This window comes from Sesamum indicum, linkage group LG13, assembly GCF_026168435.1.
Source record: "Sesamum indicum cultivar Baizhima isolate 11 linkage group LG13, ASM2616843v1, whole genome shotgun sequence".
Taxonomy (NCBI): domain Eukaryota; kingdom Viridiplantae; phylum Streptophyta; class Magnoliopsida; order Lamiales; family Pedaliaceae; genus Sesamum; species Sesamum indicum.
In genome coordinates this window covers 11,542,515-11,558,232 of record NC_142669.1, presented here as the reverse complement: position 1 = coordinate 11,558,232, position 15,718 = coordinate 11,542,515, and the positions used below count along the sequence as shown (strand labels likewise).

Here is a 15,718-nt window from a genome sequence, read left to right as displayed (position 1 = left end):
TTATCCATGTAAAATCATTATTAGACCAAAATTATTATCGCTCGCGAAAAGGCCACCTAGCACAAAACGTATTAGCAATATGTGATTTCGATATGAATTTCACTTACGTATATGTTGGGCATGAAGGTAGTGCAGCCGATGCCCATATATTGGACCATGCAGTATCACAGGACCCGACTTTTCATTTTCCTCCCACCGGTGAGTAATGTAATTGATAAGCCAGTACGTCACTTTATCTCTTGTTCTAAAATACATGATACTAGTGGTGATCCTTATGATAATGACTTGTTGACATGCAGGTAAGTATTATTTAGTAGATGCGGGGTTCACAAACTACCAATGTTTCATGGCTCCTTATCTAGAAACTAGGTATCACCTAGCTAAGTATCAGGGACAAAGTCGTCGATGTCGTACCCCACATGACATGCTTAACCATGCCCACTCAAGGTTGCGTAATGTAATTATACATTGCTTCGGCGTATTGAAGAGGCATTTTCAAATACTGCAATGGAGGATGCTGAGCTATCTTGTTTACCACCAGGTCTATATAGTCATCGCATTGCACACTTCACAACTTCATCCGCAAGTTTATTCAAGATGACATCATATTCAATGAACCAGATGAAGACATTCCGCCCAAAATGGATTCGTTTTACCATAGGGGACATCCCATTACTGAGGTAGAAGCCTAACACACTCTTCGAGATAGCATAGGGATGCAAATATAGGCAGCCAACCACCCCAACTAAGAATGGTGTGTTTGGACAATTTTTAACTCCTATGTAATGTATTAAAAACTAATCAAATAGTCTAAACATATTGGAAATTTATGCTAGATATTAATTTGGTAATAAGTATTATGTACATTATGTGTTTGAATGTTTTACATTTTTAACAATTAAATTAATAGTTGTAAAATTGATCTTTATCTAAATTAGTAATGTTGTATATGTGTACCGAGGTCACATTTTTATCCATACTATTAACTGTATTTGGACGTGCAGGCATGGCATATCGCAGATATTTGGAGCGAGTTGGATTTCCACAAAAAGACCACTGAATTTGAATATTGAGCAGCGCTTAATGTAGATGATCATTGACGATAACACCCGAGCCCCCATGAGAGACGATCATCGAGCGGAGGCACACATGGCTCATTGGGCTCATGAATTACGGCGATATTTTAGGTACATTACACGCGGGAGCAGGTCCATCAAAAATTCTATGAATTCAAAGAGCGATTTTGTCAGTTCCACAAAATCATTAAGATACTAGGAATATGTTATGATGTTGAAATATTTTGTGTGGATTTTTTCCAACTAACGTTACGGGTATGTCATGTTATTTCTAATACTAATATGATGACTGCAACTTAGCAATTGCCATTTCAAATTAGTATATAATTGGCAATGTATGCTTGTTCATATGGACCTTGTTGCAGTTGTACCCTTTGGTTAGAGGATACTATCAGTACCCAGAGCCTTATTACCCTAGCATGCTCGAGATATAGGGCCCCATTAGACTTCCGCCTGCTCCAACAGAGGAGCGTCGTGATGCACATTATAACGGAAGTAGTAAAGTCGTGTGTAGTTCTGTGTGAGGTGGCGAAAATATCCCTTTCCACTATACCAACGGCACAAACGCATACCCACATTAGCAGTTGGGATGCAGTGGAACAAGTAGCTCGTGGGGATGGTGGCCTACAATTGGCGTGCAACATTTCATTAGCATCATGATGAAGTCTGGACATGGAGCCGAGAGTTGCCGGTATTGGTCATGGACAGACTACATTCATCATTTTGGCGTGCAGTTTAAACCTGGAGGCAAAACGCATAGTGAGGGAAACAATACAGCGCGATCGCGGTGACACATAGACAGCCACCATGGTGACGTGACGATCCTTAGGCATAGGGTGGTTTCTTGTACTCTTATAAGTTTTAGTATTTCTGTATTTATATAACTTGAAGTTTTATGTCTGCTTTGTAGGGAAGTTTTTGAATTGCCATTTGCAAACTTCATGCTGACTTGTTGTATCCTAAAAATAAATTATGTTTGAACTCGTTAGCAAATTCATTGACGGGTTAATTATTACTTGGGAAAATTACATAAAACCCCCCCATGTTATGAAAATTCAACTAAAAACTCCCTGTGTTAAAAATATAAGCAAAACCCCCCTATGTTTTTCTAAATTTTGCACACTCTTCCCTTACAGTTTATTTGGCTTAACGACGTTAATTTTTTGTGATTTTTCATTATACCCTTATATATTATAAATTGTTGTTGTTATAATGACCGTTGGATCTTCTATAATCGCATCAGAACCATTAGATCTACTTAATTTTTAATAATCATTTATCTTAAATAGTTAAAAATAAACAGTCCAAATTTTATGTACTTTAAAAATATATTTTTACAATTATATATATGTGTAAATTTTTCATAAAAATATAATATTGTATAATACATATATATGTACTATATATACTGTATATATATCATATATATATGCCGGTGGAGGGCCACCTGCTCTACCTCCACCGGCCATCACTGTTTGGTTGGCGACGGACGTCGGTACTCAGAACGTCGCCGCCCAAATTTGCCTGTCAGATTTGGGTGGACGATGATGCTCATCGCCGCCTAGATCGATCATGGAGATAGTAGTGAGGCGGAGGTCACGAGTTAGAAGTAGAGGCATGCAGGGGAGTGGGGGCACTCGGGGGAAGACGATGTTGCGTTTCTTTTTCTTTCTTCTTATTTTTTTAATTTTATAAATTTTAATGAATTAAATTAATTACATACTTTTTATATTTAAATAAAATGATATTCCAATATTAAAATTTATTTACTATTTTTTATATAAATAATATGATTTTAAAATATACTCAACACAGGATCAAATTAACTATTAATATTTAAGAAAAAATATCATGTAAATTTATTTATTGTAATTTATATAAATGATATAATTTCAAAATATATTCAACACATAATTAAATTAACTAATAATATTTAGAAAAAAAATCATGTATTTTATTTTTAAAATTTTATAAATATTCTAAATATTTGATATTTTCATATGTAAAATAATTTAAAAAATTGTTTTTCTCTTGTATGTCAAAGAAAAGGGGTAAAATGGACATTTATAAAATTAAAATAAGTAAAAAAATGACAAAAAATGAAGCATACTCGATATAAGCGCGTGCGAAGTACTCTCCATTAGTTTCTAACGAAGTAGGGGTTTTTTGTTGTATTTTGAATAATATGGGGGGTTTTGCCTATAAAATTAACACAGAAAATTTTGTGTTATTTCACTAAAACACAGGAGTATTATGCAATTTACCCTTATTACTTTAAGGAAAGTGACATTTGCGCCTCAAGTGTATTTCTATTTCTTCATTTCTTTTATGAATTTTCTCTAACAACTAGTCTATAAAAAGAAAAAAAAATGGGCTTAATGTAATTTATGCCCTATGATATTGTAAATGAACAAATTATTCTCCTATGATAAAAAAAAATAGCAATTTATTCCATATACTTTTTAAAATAAATCAATTTACCTCCCTTTCTAAGGAGGTAAATTGCTACATTATAAAAAAAATATAAAGAGGTAAATTGTTTATTTTTATTTTATAGGTGATAATTTGTTCATTCGTAATATCCCAAAGGAGTTGCTTGCATTCTTTTGGAAAAAAAAGTACACCACATATACCCTGTGTGCTCTGTGAAAATTAAAATATTTACGACATAAAATACTTTTTACTTTTTCAACTCAAACTATGTGGATCCAACGTCGAACTTCCAAGTAAAACAAAGAGACCGCGAGCTAAATAATATTAGTATTTATGGTCCCCAAAATTTTCAAAGAGAACACACAAAAAAGGTATTCTATGAAGACTACATATGTTATGTACAATTGCTTGGTAAACAGTAATGCTACTCAGTTCTTATCAGGCACATCTTCAGGAGTTCTTTGAACCATGCCATTTTCTTCCCTTTCTGTATTTGAGAGGGATGAGTCAGAATACGGACCATTTGTCGACATGCTATGACTTACGCTGGGGTGCTGCCAGAAGTGATTTCTTATGGCTTTGTACTTGGAATCAGTGGTTGAAAATCCAGTATCAGAAAGCAAGTCCTGAACAGGGGTTCGACCTTCGAGCATGCTCACCACCTGAGACATTGTTGGCCTCAGAGTGGGGGCTGCATTGGTGCATAAAAGGGCCACGTTCAGCAGCACCATCGCCTCCTCCGATGAGTATGCAGACCCCAAGTCGGGGTCGACCAACTCCAGTAGACTGCCTCTCTCTTGAAGAACATAAGCCTGGTGATGTAGTTAACATAAATGATGTAAGGGTACATGAAAAGGTAAATGTATATTTGGGTTTAAGAAAGTTCGAATTGCTAGACATACTGCAAACATTGTGTGGGAGCAAGTTAAATACAAAACAAAGATGCACAAATGTTAAGAGATACTGAGAAAATTACTCCTACGTCCACTGTCGATCAAGTTTCTTTTACTAGGATAGAAGGTGCTTGTAAGACTTTATGGATTCATGCAAGGTGAGTCAAATGTCACGTTCGGTTGGGTTTCAAACTCCAACGAAGACGACAGGTTGTGCTAGAATTTTACATGGAATGGGCACAATCTTGTAACTAAGAGACGGCCGGATAAGAGAAGGGAAGTGTAAGTACCCAGTCAAGAAGATACACGAAATCTTCTTTTGGCCTGTAGTTGGTGTTGCTTTTACCGCTGACTATTTCCAGTGCAACCACGCCAAAGCTGTACACATCTGCTTTGTTAGTCAGGTAACCACGCATTGCGTACTCTGGAGCCATATAACCTCTGAAAGCCAGGTTAAAAATGACATCTCAGTATATGATTGAACTGGAGCCCTCTGATACATGAAAGCTGTATTTAAGTAGGAGGTTTTTCTTGGTAGAATACCCCAGAAAAGATGTCAAGAATTTTTTTTTCGGGCTTCTAATAATTTTCAGTATTTAAAACTGACACCTTAATCTTTGTAAGCTGTGGAACATTTAAGATGATTTCATCTCTTCCTTGCAATTGTTGCGAAAGTTAAGGTTCAATAATCCAGCCCTCATTCATGTGTAAACTATAAATGTTGCAAGAACAAAAGCATATTAGATCTGTGTGAAAGTAAGTTCAGAGGGAACTTACATAGTCCCAGCAATCCTGGTACTAATATGGGTCTTATCATCCTCATTAAGCTTTGCCAGGCCAAAATCAGATATTTTTGCATTCAGATCTTTGTCGAGCAAAACGTTACTGGTCTTGATGTCTCTATGAACTATTTTTACTCTTGAATCTTCATGGAGGTAAACCAAACCTCTGGCTATGCCAAGGCAAATCTTATGTCTCATGGGCCAGTCTAACTTCAGCTTTTGTGTTGCATCCTTTCCTATTAGAGTAGAAACATAAGATAATAAGCTTCCCGATGCAAGTCAAAAAGCTAGTTATGATAACTGCAATAATCTGGGGTTATTGGAAAGCGATCCTCACCAAAGAGAACACGGGATAGACAATTATTTTCCATGTACTCATAGATTAACATTAAGTGATTTCCTTCAACACAACAACCATAAAGCTTTACTAGGTTTGGGTGTTGCAGCGCAGATATCATTCCTATTTCGTTGACAAATTCCCGTGTTCCCTGTTTAGACTTTGACGAAAGCTGCTTCACTGCTATTATGGTTCCATCTGACAGTAGACCCTGTATCATTGCAGAGACGAGTAAATATCCATGTCAACATAATAGGAGAAGATCACAAGTGTGGAGATATAGTATGCTTAAAGGAAGCCATCAATGCAGAAAATATAGGATCGACTCACAAATTGTGATGAGAACACTATAGTACCTTGTAAACTGAACCAAAACCACCCTCACCAATCTTGTTTTCAGGATCAAAGTTCTTAGTTGCAGCCTTGATCTGTCTTAATGTGAATAAACCTGTTTGCAGATCCAAACCTCTAAGATCTGTCCATGGAAAAATGACATGTTCTATCAGAAAATCAAAAGCCAAAATATCTTTAACTAACATCACATAAGCACTATTAATTATTTGATGTGTATAAAGTTTGGTGTAATTAGGACATCTTTGACATGAAGATGAGAATCTTGCTCTGGAAACTGCTGGAAAAGCAAAATATTGAAAAATGAAAATATTTGAGCTAAATTTGAAAGTCACGTATAAAATATATAGAAAACATAAATCACATCTTAAGCTATACAGAATTTCAGGCGCACTGGGAGGGAATGATCTTCCCCAGGGCTATAGTAATTTATTTATGCAAAGTATATTTTCTTTGACCTGCTATGATTCTTGGAAAGGCGTGGTAGTAAATAATCATACAGAAAACAGTAACTTTTCGGAATACTTTTACCTTTATCTGCAGAAATTTTGCCTCCAAGATAGCCTTTTTCATGCATGAAGCATAGGATTAGAGTTAGAAAGCAAACTGCTCCAGCTATTGTCCCAGCCACCACAGCAGTTCTAAACTTTTTGTGATGAACAGGAGGTTTAAAATCTGAATAAAGTGAATGTTGACGTCTGTCATTCTCATGAATTTAAGTTTGGCATGTAGACTCAGGAAATGTAACAAACACCCTATCTCTTCTCAGATTTATGGTATTATAACTTTGCGGTCCTGATTTCTAAATTTCTTTTACTAGAGCAACCGAATGGTAAACTTGCAGCTAAAACTTGAGGCCAGAAAGCTCCAACAGTAACATAATCAGAAGAATGATAATTTTGGATGCTATGGTCTAAGCCCATTTTTACTTGCCCTGAAACATACAGAAAACCTTCCATAAATATGAACTACGGTATATAATCTCACTCAAGAAGATTGAGTACAGTCTCTTGCATGGGAAATGCAGCTAAAGTGAGGCCTCCTCATAATAGAGAATGATCGATCAAATATGCAACATTTTCATGGAGAATAAATAGATTTTACTGATAGATCTTCATGAAATAGTCGTGCTGGAGTCCCCAACTATGCATCGATTTTAAGAAAAAACTAGATTTTAAATCTGCTTACTTCGTTGCATATTTAGTACCCATGATTCTTAAGATGACAACCATGTTCTGTATCATGAAGGCAATGTCTTTTAAGAGGATGTATTACCAGCAGCTGGTAGAAGAAGGCAAAAGAACAATTACAAATATTTATGACAACATAAAGGCACACTTCAAGAGTTTTCTCCATATATTACTCTTAAGCCTCAAGATAAGGAAAAACAAAGAAACAATGTAAAGCACGACCTTGAAGTAAATCTGATCTTTCTTTACAAATCAATCAAAAGAGAAGATGGAGGTCTAGATCATCATATGTAAAGCAATTTGGCAACATCATAACGAACAAGTAGCAAAAGCTTAACATGAATCAAGAAAAACATTCTTAACATAAGCATCGGTGACATACTTGGATCTACTGATATGGCTGATATTAGAGGCCCATAAGTTCCTCTCTGTGGGATGCCTGTGGTCCCTCTTCCTGCCCAGTAAAGATGAATCTTCAGAGTGTGGCTTGTTACTACTGCAGTGAAAGTCTTTATGATGGGTCTGCCAGGCCCACCAGCCTCAGCTGCAATATCAAAATCCTTCAAAACCAACTTTCCCTGCATTCATCATATATGCTATACTCTAAGCAATCTGACATGAAACATTTTGGCAACAGTGTGAATATTCCGTGCCATATTTACCTGCAAGTAGACATCGAATATGCGCTTACCAAGGCTGTTGAATGTACTGTCATTTGTAAACATGATTTCCGCAAAATGGAGCCTAACAGTGTAGTTTCCATTCAGGAGACAAAGGCCATAGTACGTGAGAGAGAGGGGAGATACACGTGCAGTTCTATATAGTTCAGATACTGGTGCAGTCACATTATATAGCATAGAAACATTGGTCTCTATGTAGTTGTCAGAGTCGATATCATTATCCATGAAGTTCCCAGTGCTGCTAAACGCCCAGTTCTGCTTCCAATAATACATTGAAGCACCTCTGGCTTCTAAATCAGCATCATATATTGTCTTATTATTGATGTTCAGTTCCTTGCCGCCACAATTAATGTGAAATGAGTAACGCTCTGTCAGTGGAAAGATACATAAGATTTTTCATGATCTTACTCAAATTTTAGCAAAGAATAAGGAACTTGATGGAAACATCAAAAGCTAGACGAATGGATTCTTTCGGCCATCCTAAAAGGACATAAGAGGAATTGTCTTCTTAGATCCTCTTACGTGGATATAGAGCAAATACATTTTGACAATAGACTTTTTAGTGACCTATTTATTTACCTCAAATTTTCCTAAGTGTTATGGATCATATGAGAAAGAACAAGCTCATTGACATTCTGAAAGGCTTCTAATTTCTGATTTTCATGTTAAAAATTATAAAATAAAGAGAAAAGGAATAAGAAGCAATAAGTATAATTATCTAGTTATAGGTTCATTTACCTAATTTACAACTATTTTCTGTACCTATTATAAGACTATCAATAAATTATAAGGTTATAATAGGAAATTTAAACGTTCCAAAGAACCTTCTTGAGCTAATCCATACTTTTACAATAGTTTATATGTAAACAGTTATAGATAGATAAAACGAATAAGTGATCAAAGAATAATAGCATGGGAAGAAACAAAAAACCTACCAATTTTTTACCCATCATAGCAAATTCATATACTAACAAAATACTTACGCTGATTTCTCGGATCCAAACATGGATACTCTCGCTTCATGCACGGATGTCTACCACTATGCCAAAGGAAAAATAAGATCATTGGCATAATCGTGAAATGAAACTATCAAACTCAAAAGTGCATTGCAATAGTTATTAGTATCACTTAGAAAATTAAAAAAATAAAAGGTACAATCTTACAGTTTATTAGGTGTTGATGAGTAGCTCTCCACCAAATTTCTGAAGCAAATAAGCCCAAAATTTTGATTTCAGATTTAAAATTCAGAAACATTTTCATCAGAAAATATATTAAGTACTTACACACTCCCTCGTGGGCATTCAACTGGTGCTGAGCTATCCAATGTAAAATTGTTATAGGACAGATCTCTGTAAGTGAAATAGCATAATGAATATGAGAAGCAATGTCTCTCACACTTTGTTAACAGAAAAGGTCAAAAGTTTGTTAATTTCTTATAAAATGTGGTTCTCTTTTTACATAATTGTAGCTGAAATTAATTAGCACAAACAATTGAATCAAATTAGGGATACCATAATATTATGATAGTCTGGCATAAGGCCTCAGAAAGCCGGGAAAAAGAAACCCTAATATGTTTGGAAAAGGATACTTACGCATTCTTGTTTCTTGCTAAAATCCAACTCGGAATTCGTCCAGTAAGTCTATTTCTTGTCAAATACCTGCAACACAGAAATCGTAGTTGTTAATTCAGCATCAGTATTTGCTGATCAAGTAAAGAATAAAGGTATGGTAAACCCAAAAAGAATAACTGTACTTACATAAAATCCACTTTTGTAAGATGGAAGAAAGAAGCAGGAATTTCTCCAGTCAAATTATTAAAGCTAAGGTCCCTACATATGCAAAAGCTCAATATAAGATTTCTTGACATCAAATATAGTAGAATATCAGACTACGGAAATGTTGAATGCCATTATATGTAATTTTCTTTATTGTGAATAAACTCTTGCTTCAACTTTTCACTTTAGTCAGTATCATTGAAAAAGATAAATCCAAATACGAGTGTCGGCAACAAAATAGAACATTGTGCATTCTCGCTCTTTGGGACAAATGCCTTTTATTAGTCAGGATCATGGATTTGTGTCTTGGAGAGGCTCATTCTGTAATATGTGATAGTTTAAAGTTTTGGCATAGAGAAACAGATCAACCCGAGGAACGTATTTAATGTAATCTTTGCACTATGAGGGCTTGAAGGAACCAAGCGGCACAAAGTCAAAAATACTTACAGATTTTTCAATTTTTTCATATCTCCAATATAGTCAGGGATCTCTCCATGTATTAAGCAACTCCTCAGTATCCTATGGAGAGTTTGGAGTTTAGTAATCTCAGGTCGAAGCATTTCCATATTATTTGATGGAGGGAAGAGTTTTAAACTCACAGGACTTTCATGGACTTCATATTGCTTAGTGGGGGAAAAGTCGATCCTCCACCTGTTAAATCACTGATTCTCCTGAAAGTCATAAATGAAGTTAAAACCAGTGCATCCTTCATAATCAAGAACCTACGGAGATGATCTTAAGTCACTCACAAGTCACTTAAGCTTGTCAGGGTAGAGATGGAAGAAGGAATCGGGCCCTTAAGGGAACAACCTTGCATGTGCCTGTGTTATTTGTACAAGGTTAACCATGTCAATATCGGCAATCTTGCCCACTCAGACATTTCATTGGGAGCTTCCTGAATTACTAGTCAACACTTGAGAAAGGACAAGGCAACTTACAGTTTTTCGATTTGTTTCCAGCTGCTGATAAAATCCGGAATTTTTCCTGTGAAGTTATTGTCGCTTATCCTCCTAGAAATTCAAAGATATTCACACTCATATACAAATGTTTCATGTGAAGAATGATATATACTAGCTGGAGCATTGACTAATTTAGAGTAACTTTGCATTTGGAAAGAAGATTCAAACCGCAGAAGAAAATGTATATTGTGAAAGCAAAACTAACCACTCGAAAGAATACATCAACTGTTTAGTGCCTTACTTTCTTTTATTTTATAAGAGAAGTAAATTTAATCTGGAGCGGACTGATGATGCTAAATCCAAGTTTAATTGCAGGACTCATATTGAAAAAGAGACTCGAAATGAACAGGTACAGAACTCACAAGTCAGTCAAGGAGGTCAGCTTGGCAAGTGTCACAGGTAAATCGCCAGTGAATGCATTCGATGATAAAATGCTGAAAAGGTGAGACAGAAGTAGAACATTAATTAGGCCAATTCTGAAGGAAACTGGAAGCAAATTTCAAGAATTGGAATTGAGAATAAGTGCTAAAAACATTTACAGTTTTTGTAAATTCACCAAGAGTCCGATCTCTGAAGGAATGGGTCCAGAAAATTGGTTCCCCTCAAGACTCCTGCATATAGAAATTTCTAGCTTAATCCAAAACAGATGTAATACAAATTTGCAGTTTAAACCAAACAGCATAATAACTTAAGAATAATGGTTGAGAGTTGATAGTTTCTTGACAGTACATGAGTAACACAGAACTTTGTTGTTACAGGTTTGAGTCTAACAGTGTAAAGTAATTGGAATACTAAGAGCATTTGGGCAATTCTGTTTGTTACATGCTATAAAAGATAAGATAAATTAGTGGAGAAAATTAAAAGAGATTGCATCATACAGGTTGACAAGGGTGGTCATTCTGGTAAAAACCTTCGGAAATGAACCAGACAATCTGTTTCCCATAAAGGACCTGCACATATTCAATAAGGAAAAAGAGAACAAAATGGGATACATTTGATACTATGAGTGGAAGAAAGTATTTCTCAAGAATGGAGTAAAATCCAGAAGCTATGGAATTACGTACACATCAACCAAGCCCATTTTAGCCCACTGAAGAGGTATGGTACCATTAAGGTAATTGCGACTAAGATCCCTGCGGAGCACAAGAATGAAATGTTCAAGCAGATGGAGCTACTTTGTCGCCTCCAGCAACAATAGGAACTATCCTTGTTCAAGCACAAACAGACTCAAAATAAGATTGTGGCCTAGTAGAACGTAATTTAAGTGATCGTGACTCACAAATGTGTAAGATGCCGAAGCTTGGCAAATTCTTGTGGAACACCTCCTGTTAGATTCTGTGCTTTCAAATCTCTACACCAGTTTAATATGGCAAAGTTAGAAACAACTTGTTGCACCATCCAACCAACATTCAGTAAAGAAGCAAAGGTATAGAGTAGTGTACATGGGCGCTTGAAGAACAATCATGACTTTGAGTTGATAATGCTGTCATTCTTAAACAAGAAATTTTAAAATTCATAGTCCGTGATTTAGAATATTAAAAAGTGCACGTAACTCTTCTCAATCTTGGTAGGTTTTAGTATCATCATTGCAGATGACCCTCAGTTCAGAACCACGTTAGTCTCGAATATTGAACACAAAAGTTATAAAACTTTGGCATAAGAATCAATAGCATCACACGGATAGCTCTTCCATAATCAAACTCATGGATCCGATCCAACACAACCAACAAAAATACCATCACCTTACATTTATTTTTCTTCCAACAACTGATCAATTCAAGATTGTTATGCCAATTGTTTTGCTATAAGAAGTAAGATACATTACAGTTAGAGTATCTAAATAAGTTAGTACTATGAAAAATACCCTCAAACCCCCGTCCCCACCCCCAACAACACAACAAAAGATAGAATGAGAAAAAAGATAATCACATCATTGCTTTAATTAAAAACTCAAAACAAGACAAGACAAGACAAGAATATTTTTATTCATTAAAGTAAAATAACTAAGGTGTGGGGCTCTCAGACAGGAAGGACCCTCAGCCCACCATTGTACAGCTGGATGCTTAAATGAACAGTCAAGAAAGTCAACAGCTGACTCATCACCTGTTGACTGAATAGTCAGTCAACCCATTGCTCTAGAGAGCACCTCTACAACTCCGGCCATAGAGGAATACTTTTCACAGCACCACACACCATGTCCACATTTAAGACCATCAAACAAAAACTTCTCACCCTTACTTCTACCATCCATCCAATGACCACACAGACACAGACACATAATCTAATTTCCCCTATACAGAAAGACAAATAGAGCAAACTCAAAATAGAAAAGAGAACTTTCTTCTGCACACAAAAATTGGAGATTACCTGAAAACAAGCAAATAACGTCCTAGAAAGAAAAGCTTCAATGAAACAGAGCTATATTACAAATTTTGTATCTTTTTCTCTTTGTTCTTGATTCTTTGGGGGGGGGGGGGGGGGGGGGGTTGGTTGCCGGTGGTTCTGTGAGCAGAATGTGAATACGTACATGCTAACAACATGGCAAGTAGAGCTCTGATCAAAAGAGCAATCGCAAGTGACATTGCTCTCAAATCCTTTTCTTGTAAGAGCCACAGTCCAATTCCCTTCTCCACTGCAGGGATCCTTGCTAAAATCCCAATCCTTCTTCCCAAGTCTTCTTGCAATCTCTCTCAATGCCCTCACTGCCATTCAACCCAAAATTCCTCATAAATACACTCAAATTCTTTCTGGGCTCCCAACAAGAATCAAACTTGGTGTTATTTTCAGCTGAAAAATCAAATAATACTCGAATTACCTTCATCTTGGTGGAGCTGCGGCCGCTTCTTGGGCGAAGCTGCCGAACCAGATACGGCCAAGAACAGCAAGAAGAAGCAGAAAAACACGACGAAATTCCCCACTTCTTTCATTCTACTCCTCAGAGTCCAATCTGCATGGAGATGTTCAGTGAGCTCAGTCTGTGTTACTGCAGAACCATCCTCTCTCACTGGAATTTAGGAGAGAGAAGTGAAATACGTGAGATGGGAATATGATTGGCCAAGACTTTTATGCTTGTGCTGATGAAATAATAAAGAAAAGCTAACTCCACAATGAGGGAAGGGAAGAGAGAGAAGGACAGAACTGAGCCTCTGGTGGACTTTTATGTTTGGATTTTCATTGCATTTTAACTTTTTGCTGCATTTGTCTCTATCCAACATCTATATAATTTACTACTACTATTATTATACTAAACTGAATTTACGAGGTTGTTGCTAGAATATTTCACATTGTAAATACAGCAGTTATAGCTCTTCCGATATCTAAATCAGATAAATTGTGAAGAAAAAATGCTAAAGGTCGTAAAAAATATTATGATAGTAAAAATTATACTCGAAATATGGAGAACGTAATTTATCCTAATTTATAATATTTAAATACGATATTCCTATTTTTAGCTTAAATTGTATTTTCATCCCTGACAGGTGATTATATAACCTTTGAATAAAGACCTACAAAATGGAAAATCCTAAGAATCATGCTGTAAGACTTTGATTTTATAGTCTTTCAATGATTAAATCAGATTGCTCGTAAACTAGAAATACTTGATTTGGTCAAAAATGAAAAAATTAAGAAAATAAGAGTAGCAGTGGGCCATAAAAATTTAGGTTGGTATATTTAATATTCAATGCTATATATATATATATATGATAGCATTATTGAGTATGGATTTGAGACTTTGACCTAATGTAGACGCATTAATCTCATGAATGAGAGACAACTGAATAAATAATAGCCAATCAACGATTAATAAAAAGCTGAATGAGATGTCTTTGCGGCTATTATTTGTAAGGGTTAATTACATTTCGACCCTTATAAAAATATAAAATTATACTTTTTCCCTCATAAAAATTTAAAATTATATTTACACTACTTTCAAAAATTCATTATTTACACCTGAACCCCTTTTGTTAGGGTTTGGGAGACATTAGCAAGAAACTGACATAAACTCTCAATTTTAGCTCTCGTTTAAATTCTCCTATAATGATTTGTACTTAGAAGAAAAAAACTGTAATAATGTTAACTTCACTATACATTATATTTGTCGCTTTATGAAGATAAAAATATTAAATGAGAAGCAAAATTAAAAATTTATGTAATTTTTTTTTGTGTTAATATTTTTGTTCAAATCCTAACGGAAGGATGTCGGGTGTAAAGGAAGATTTTTTTGCAGAGTGTGTAAATATAATTTTTGAGGAAAAATATAATATTACATTTTTAGGAGGGTCTAAATATAATTAATGCTGTTTTTAATGTGTATAACTTACGCAAAAGGTCAAAATAGTGTTCCGTACAGTTCATGAGACCATTTATTATATCTGGTTTACGCGGTTGCAAACAGTACTGCATGTGGTGGGGTGTTCAGAAATTATTATTTAAAAAAAAAAAAAATAGAACTGCATGGATGTTTATACGTAAAGATACTCATCTCACCAAATATTATAAAATTACAATAGTTATTGATAGTTATTTTTGTGAGCGAGATTAAAATATTAGTCATAATTAAAAATTAGAGTAAATTACAACTATTTTTTTTTAGGTTTGACATAATTATAAATACTCTGCTGTCGTTTAAAAAATTACCAATACTCTCTAATTTTAACGGCCGTCTAAAAATTGGTTTAATCGGTTAGGTTTTTATCCATTTGTTTGTGGTAATCTGACTAAAATGTCCTTATGGATTAAAAGTTATAATTTTTTTATTTTTTATAATTTTCTGGTTTTTTATGGACTAAGTGGATAATTTTTTTTATATTTTTTAAAATTTTTCGATCCACTCTGTTTGATTTTTTATTTAAAAAAAAATATAATAAGAATAAAGTTGACAATTTCATACATCCATTCAAGGATTGCATACTTTCATCAAATATTAGGAAGTATTTGTAGTTTTAAACAACGAGATAGTATTTGTAATTATGCCAAATATCAAGAGAAGTTATTGTAATTTATTCTAAAAATTATTATGACGAATTAATATTTTGATTATAACTAAAATCATAACAAATGTCAATTAATTATGATTAAAAGTAAATAATATTTGTGTATCATGATTTTTAAATCGTAAGCATTTATAATATATGGAAAGTTATTTTTTAATAGCGACGTATACTTTTCTATTTTAAATTAATTTATCTTTTTTGTAATAAGATTTATTTTTTTAAAAAATATATATATTTTTAATGTTGAG

At 34.7% G+C, this 15,718-nt stretch overlaps 1 protein-coding gene across 1 annotated transcript; it reads right to left on the bottom strand.

The window, feature by feature from the left end:
* Positions 1-3,824: 3,824 nt before the first annotated feature.
* On the bottom strand, positions 3,825-13,608 carry LOC105176835 (Leucine-rich repeat transmembrane protein kinase). The gene is made up of 24 exons (XM_011099761.3): positions 13,292-13,608; positions 13,004-13,178; positions 11,756-11,827; positions 11,541-11,609; positions 11,355-11,426; positions 11,016-11,087; positions 10,839-10,910; positions 10,456-10,527; positions 10,267-10,338; positions 10,117-10,188; positions 9,965-10,036; positions 9,500-9,571; positions 9,335-9,400; positions 9,026-9,091; positions 8,906-8,944; positions 8,726-8,781; positions 7,725-8,110; positions 7,445-7,640; positions 6,404-6,547; positions 5,878-5,996; positions 5,522-5,732; positions 5,180-5,420; positions 4,693-4,843; positions 3,825-4,321 (listed from the first exon to the last, which is right to left on the bottom strand). Exons 1-24 carry the CDS (start codon positions 13,401-13,403, stop codon positions 3,938-3,940), a joined length of 3,063 nt encoding a protein of 1,020 aa, XP_011098063.1. The 5' UTR covers positions 13,404-13,608; the 3' UTR covers positions 3,825-3,937.
* Positions 13,609-15,718: the final 2,110 nt, after the last annotated feature.

Coding starts and splice junctions, on each gene's coding strand:
- LOC105176835 (XM_011099761.3), bottom strand. CDS start 13,403: ATGAAAGAAGTGGGGAATTTCGTCGTGTTTTTCTGCTTCTTCTTGCTG. Junction 10,911..11,015: donor TTGGTGAATTTACAAAAACT/GTAAATGTTTTT, acceptor TCACCTTTTCAG/CATTTTATCATCGAATGCAT. Junction 9,401..9,499: donor CTTACAAAAGTGGATTTTAT/GTAAGTACAGTT, acceptor TCTGTGTTGCAG/GTATTTGACAAGAAATAGAC.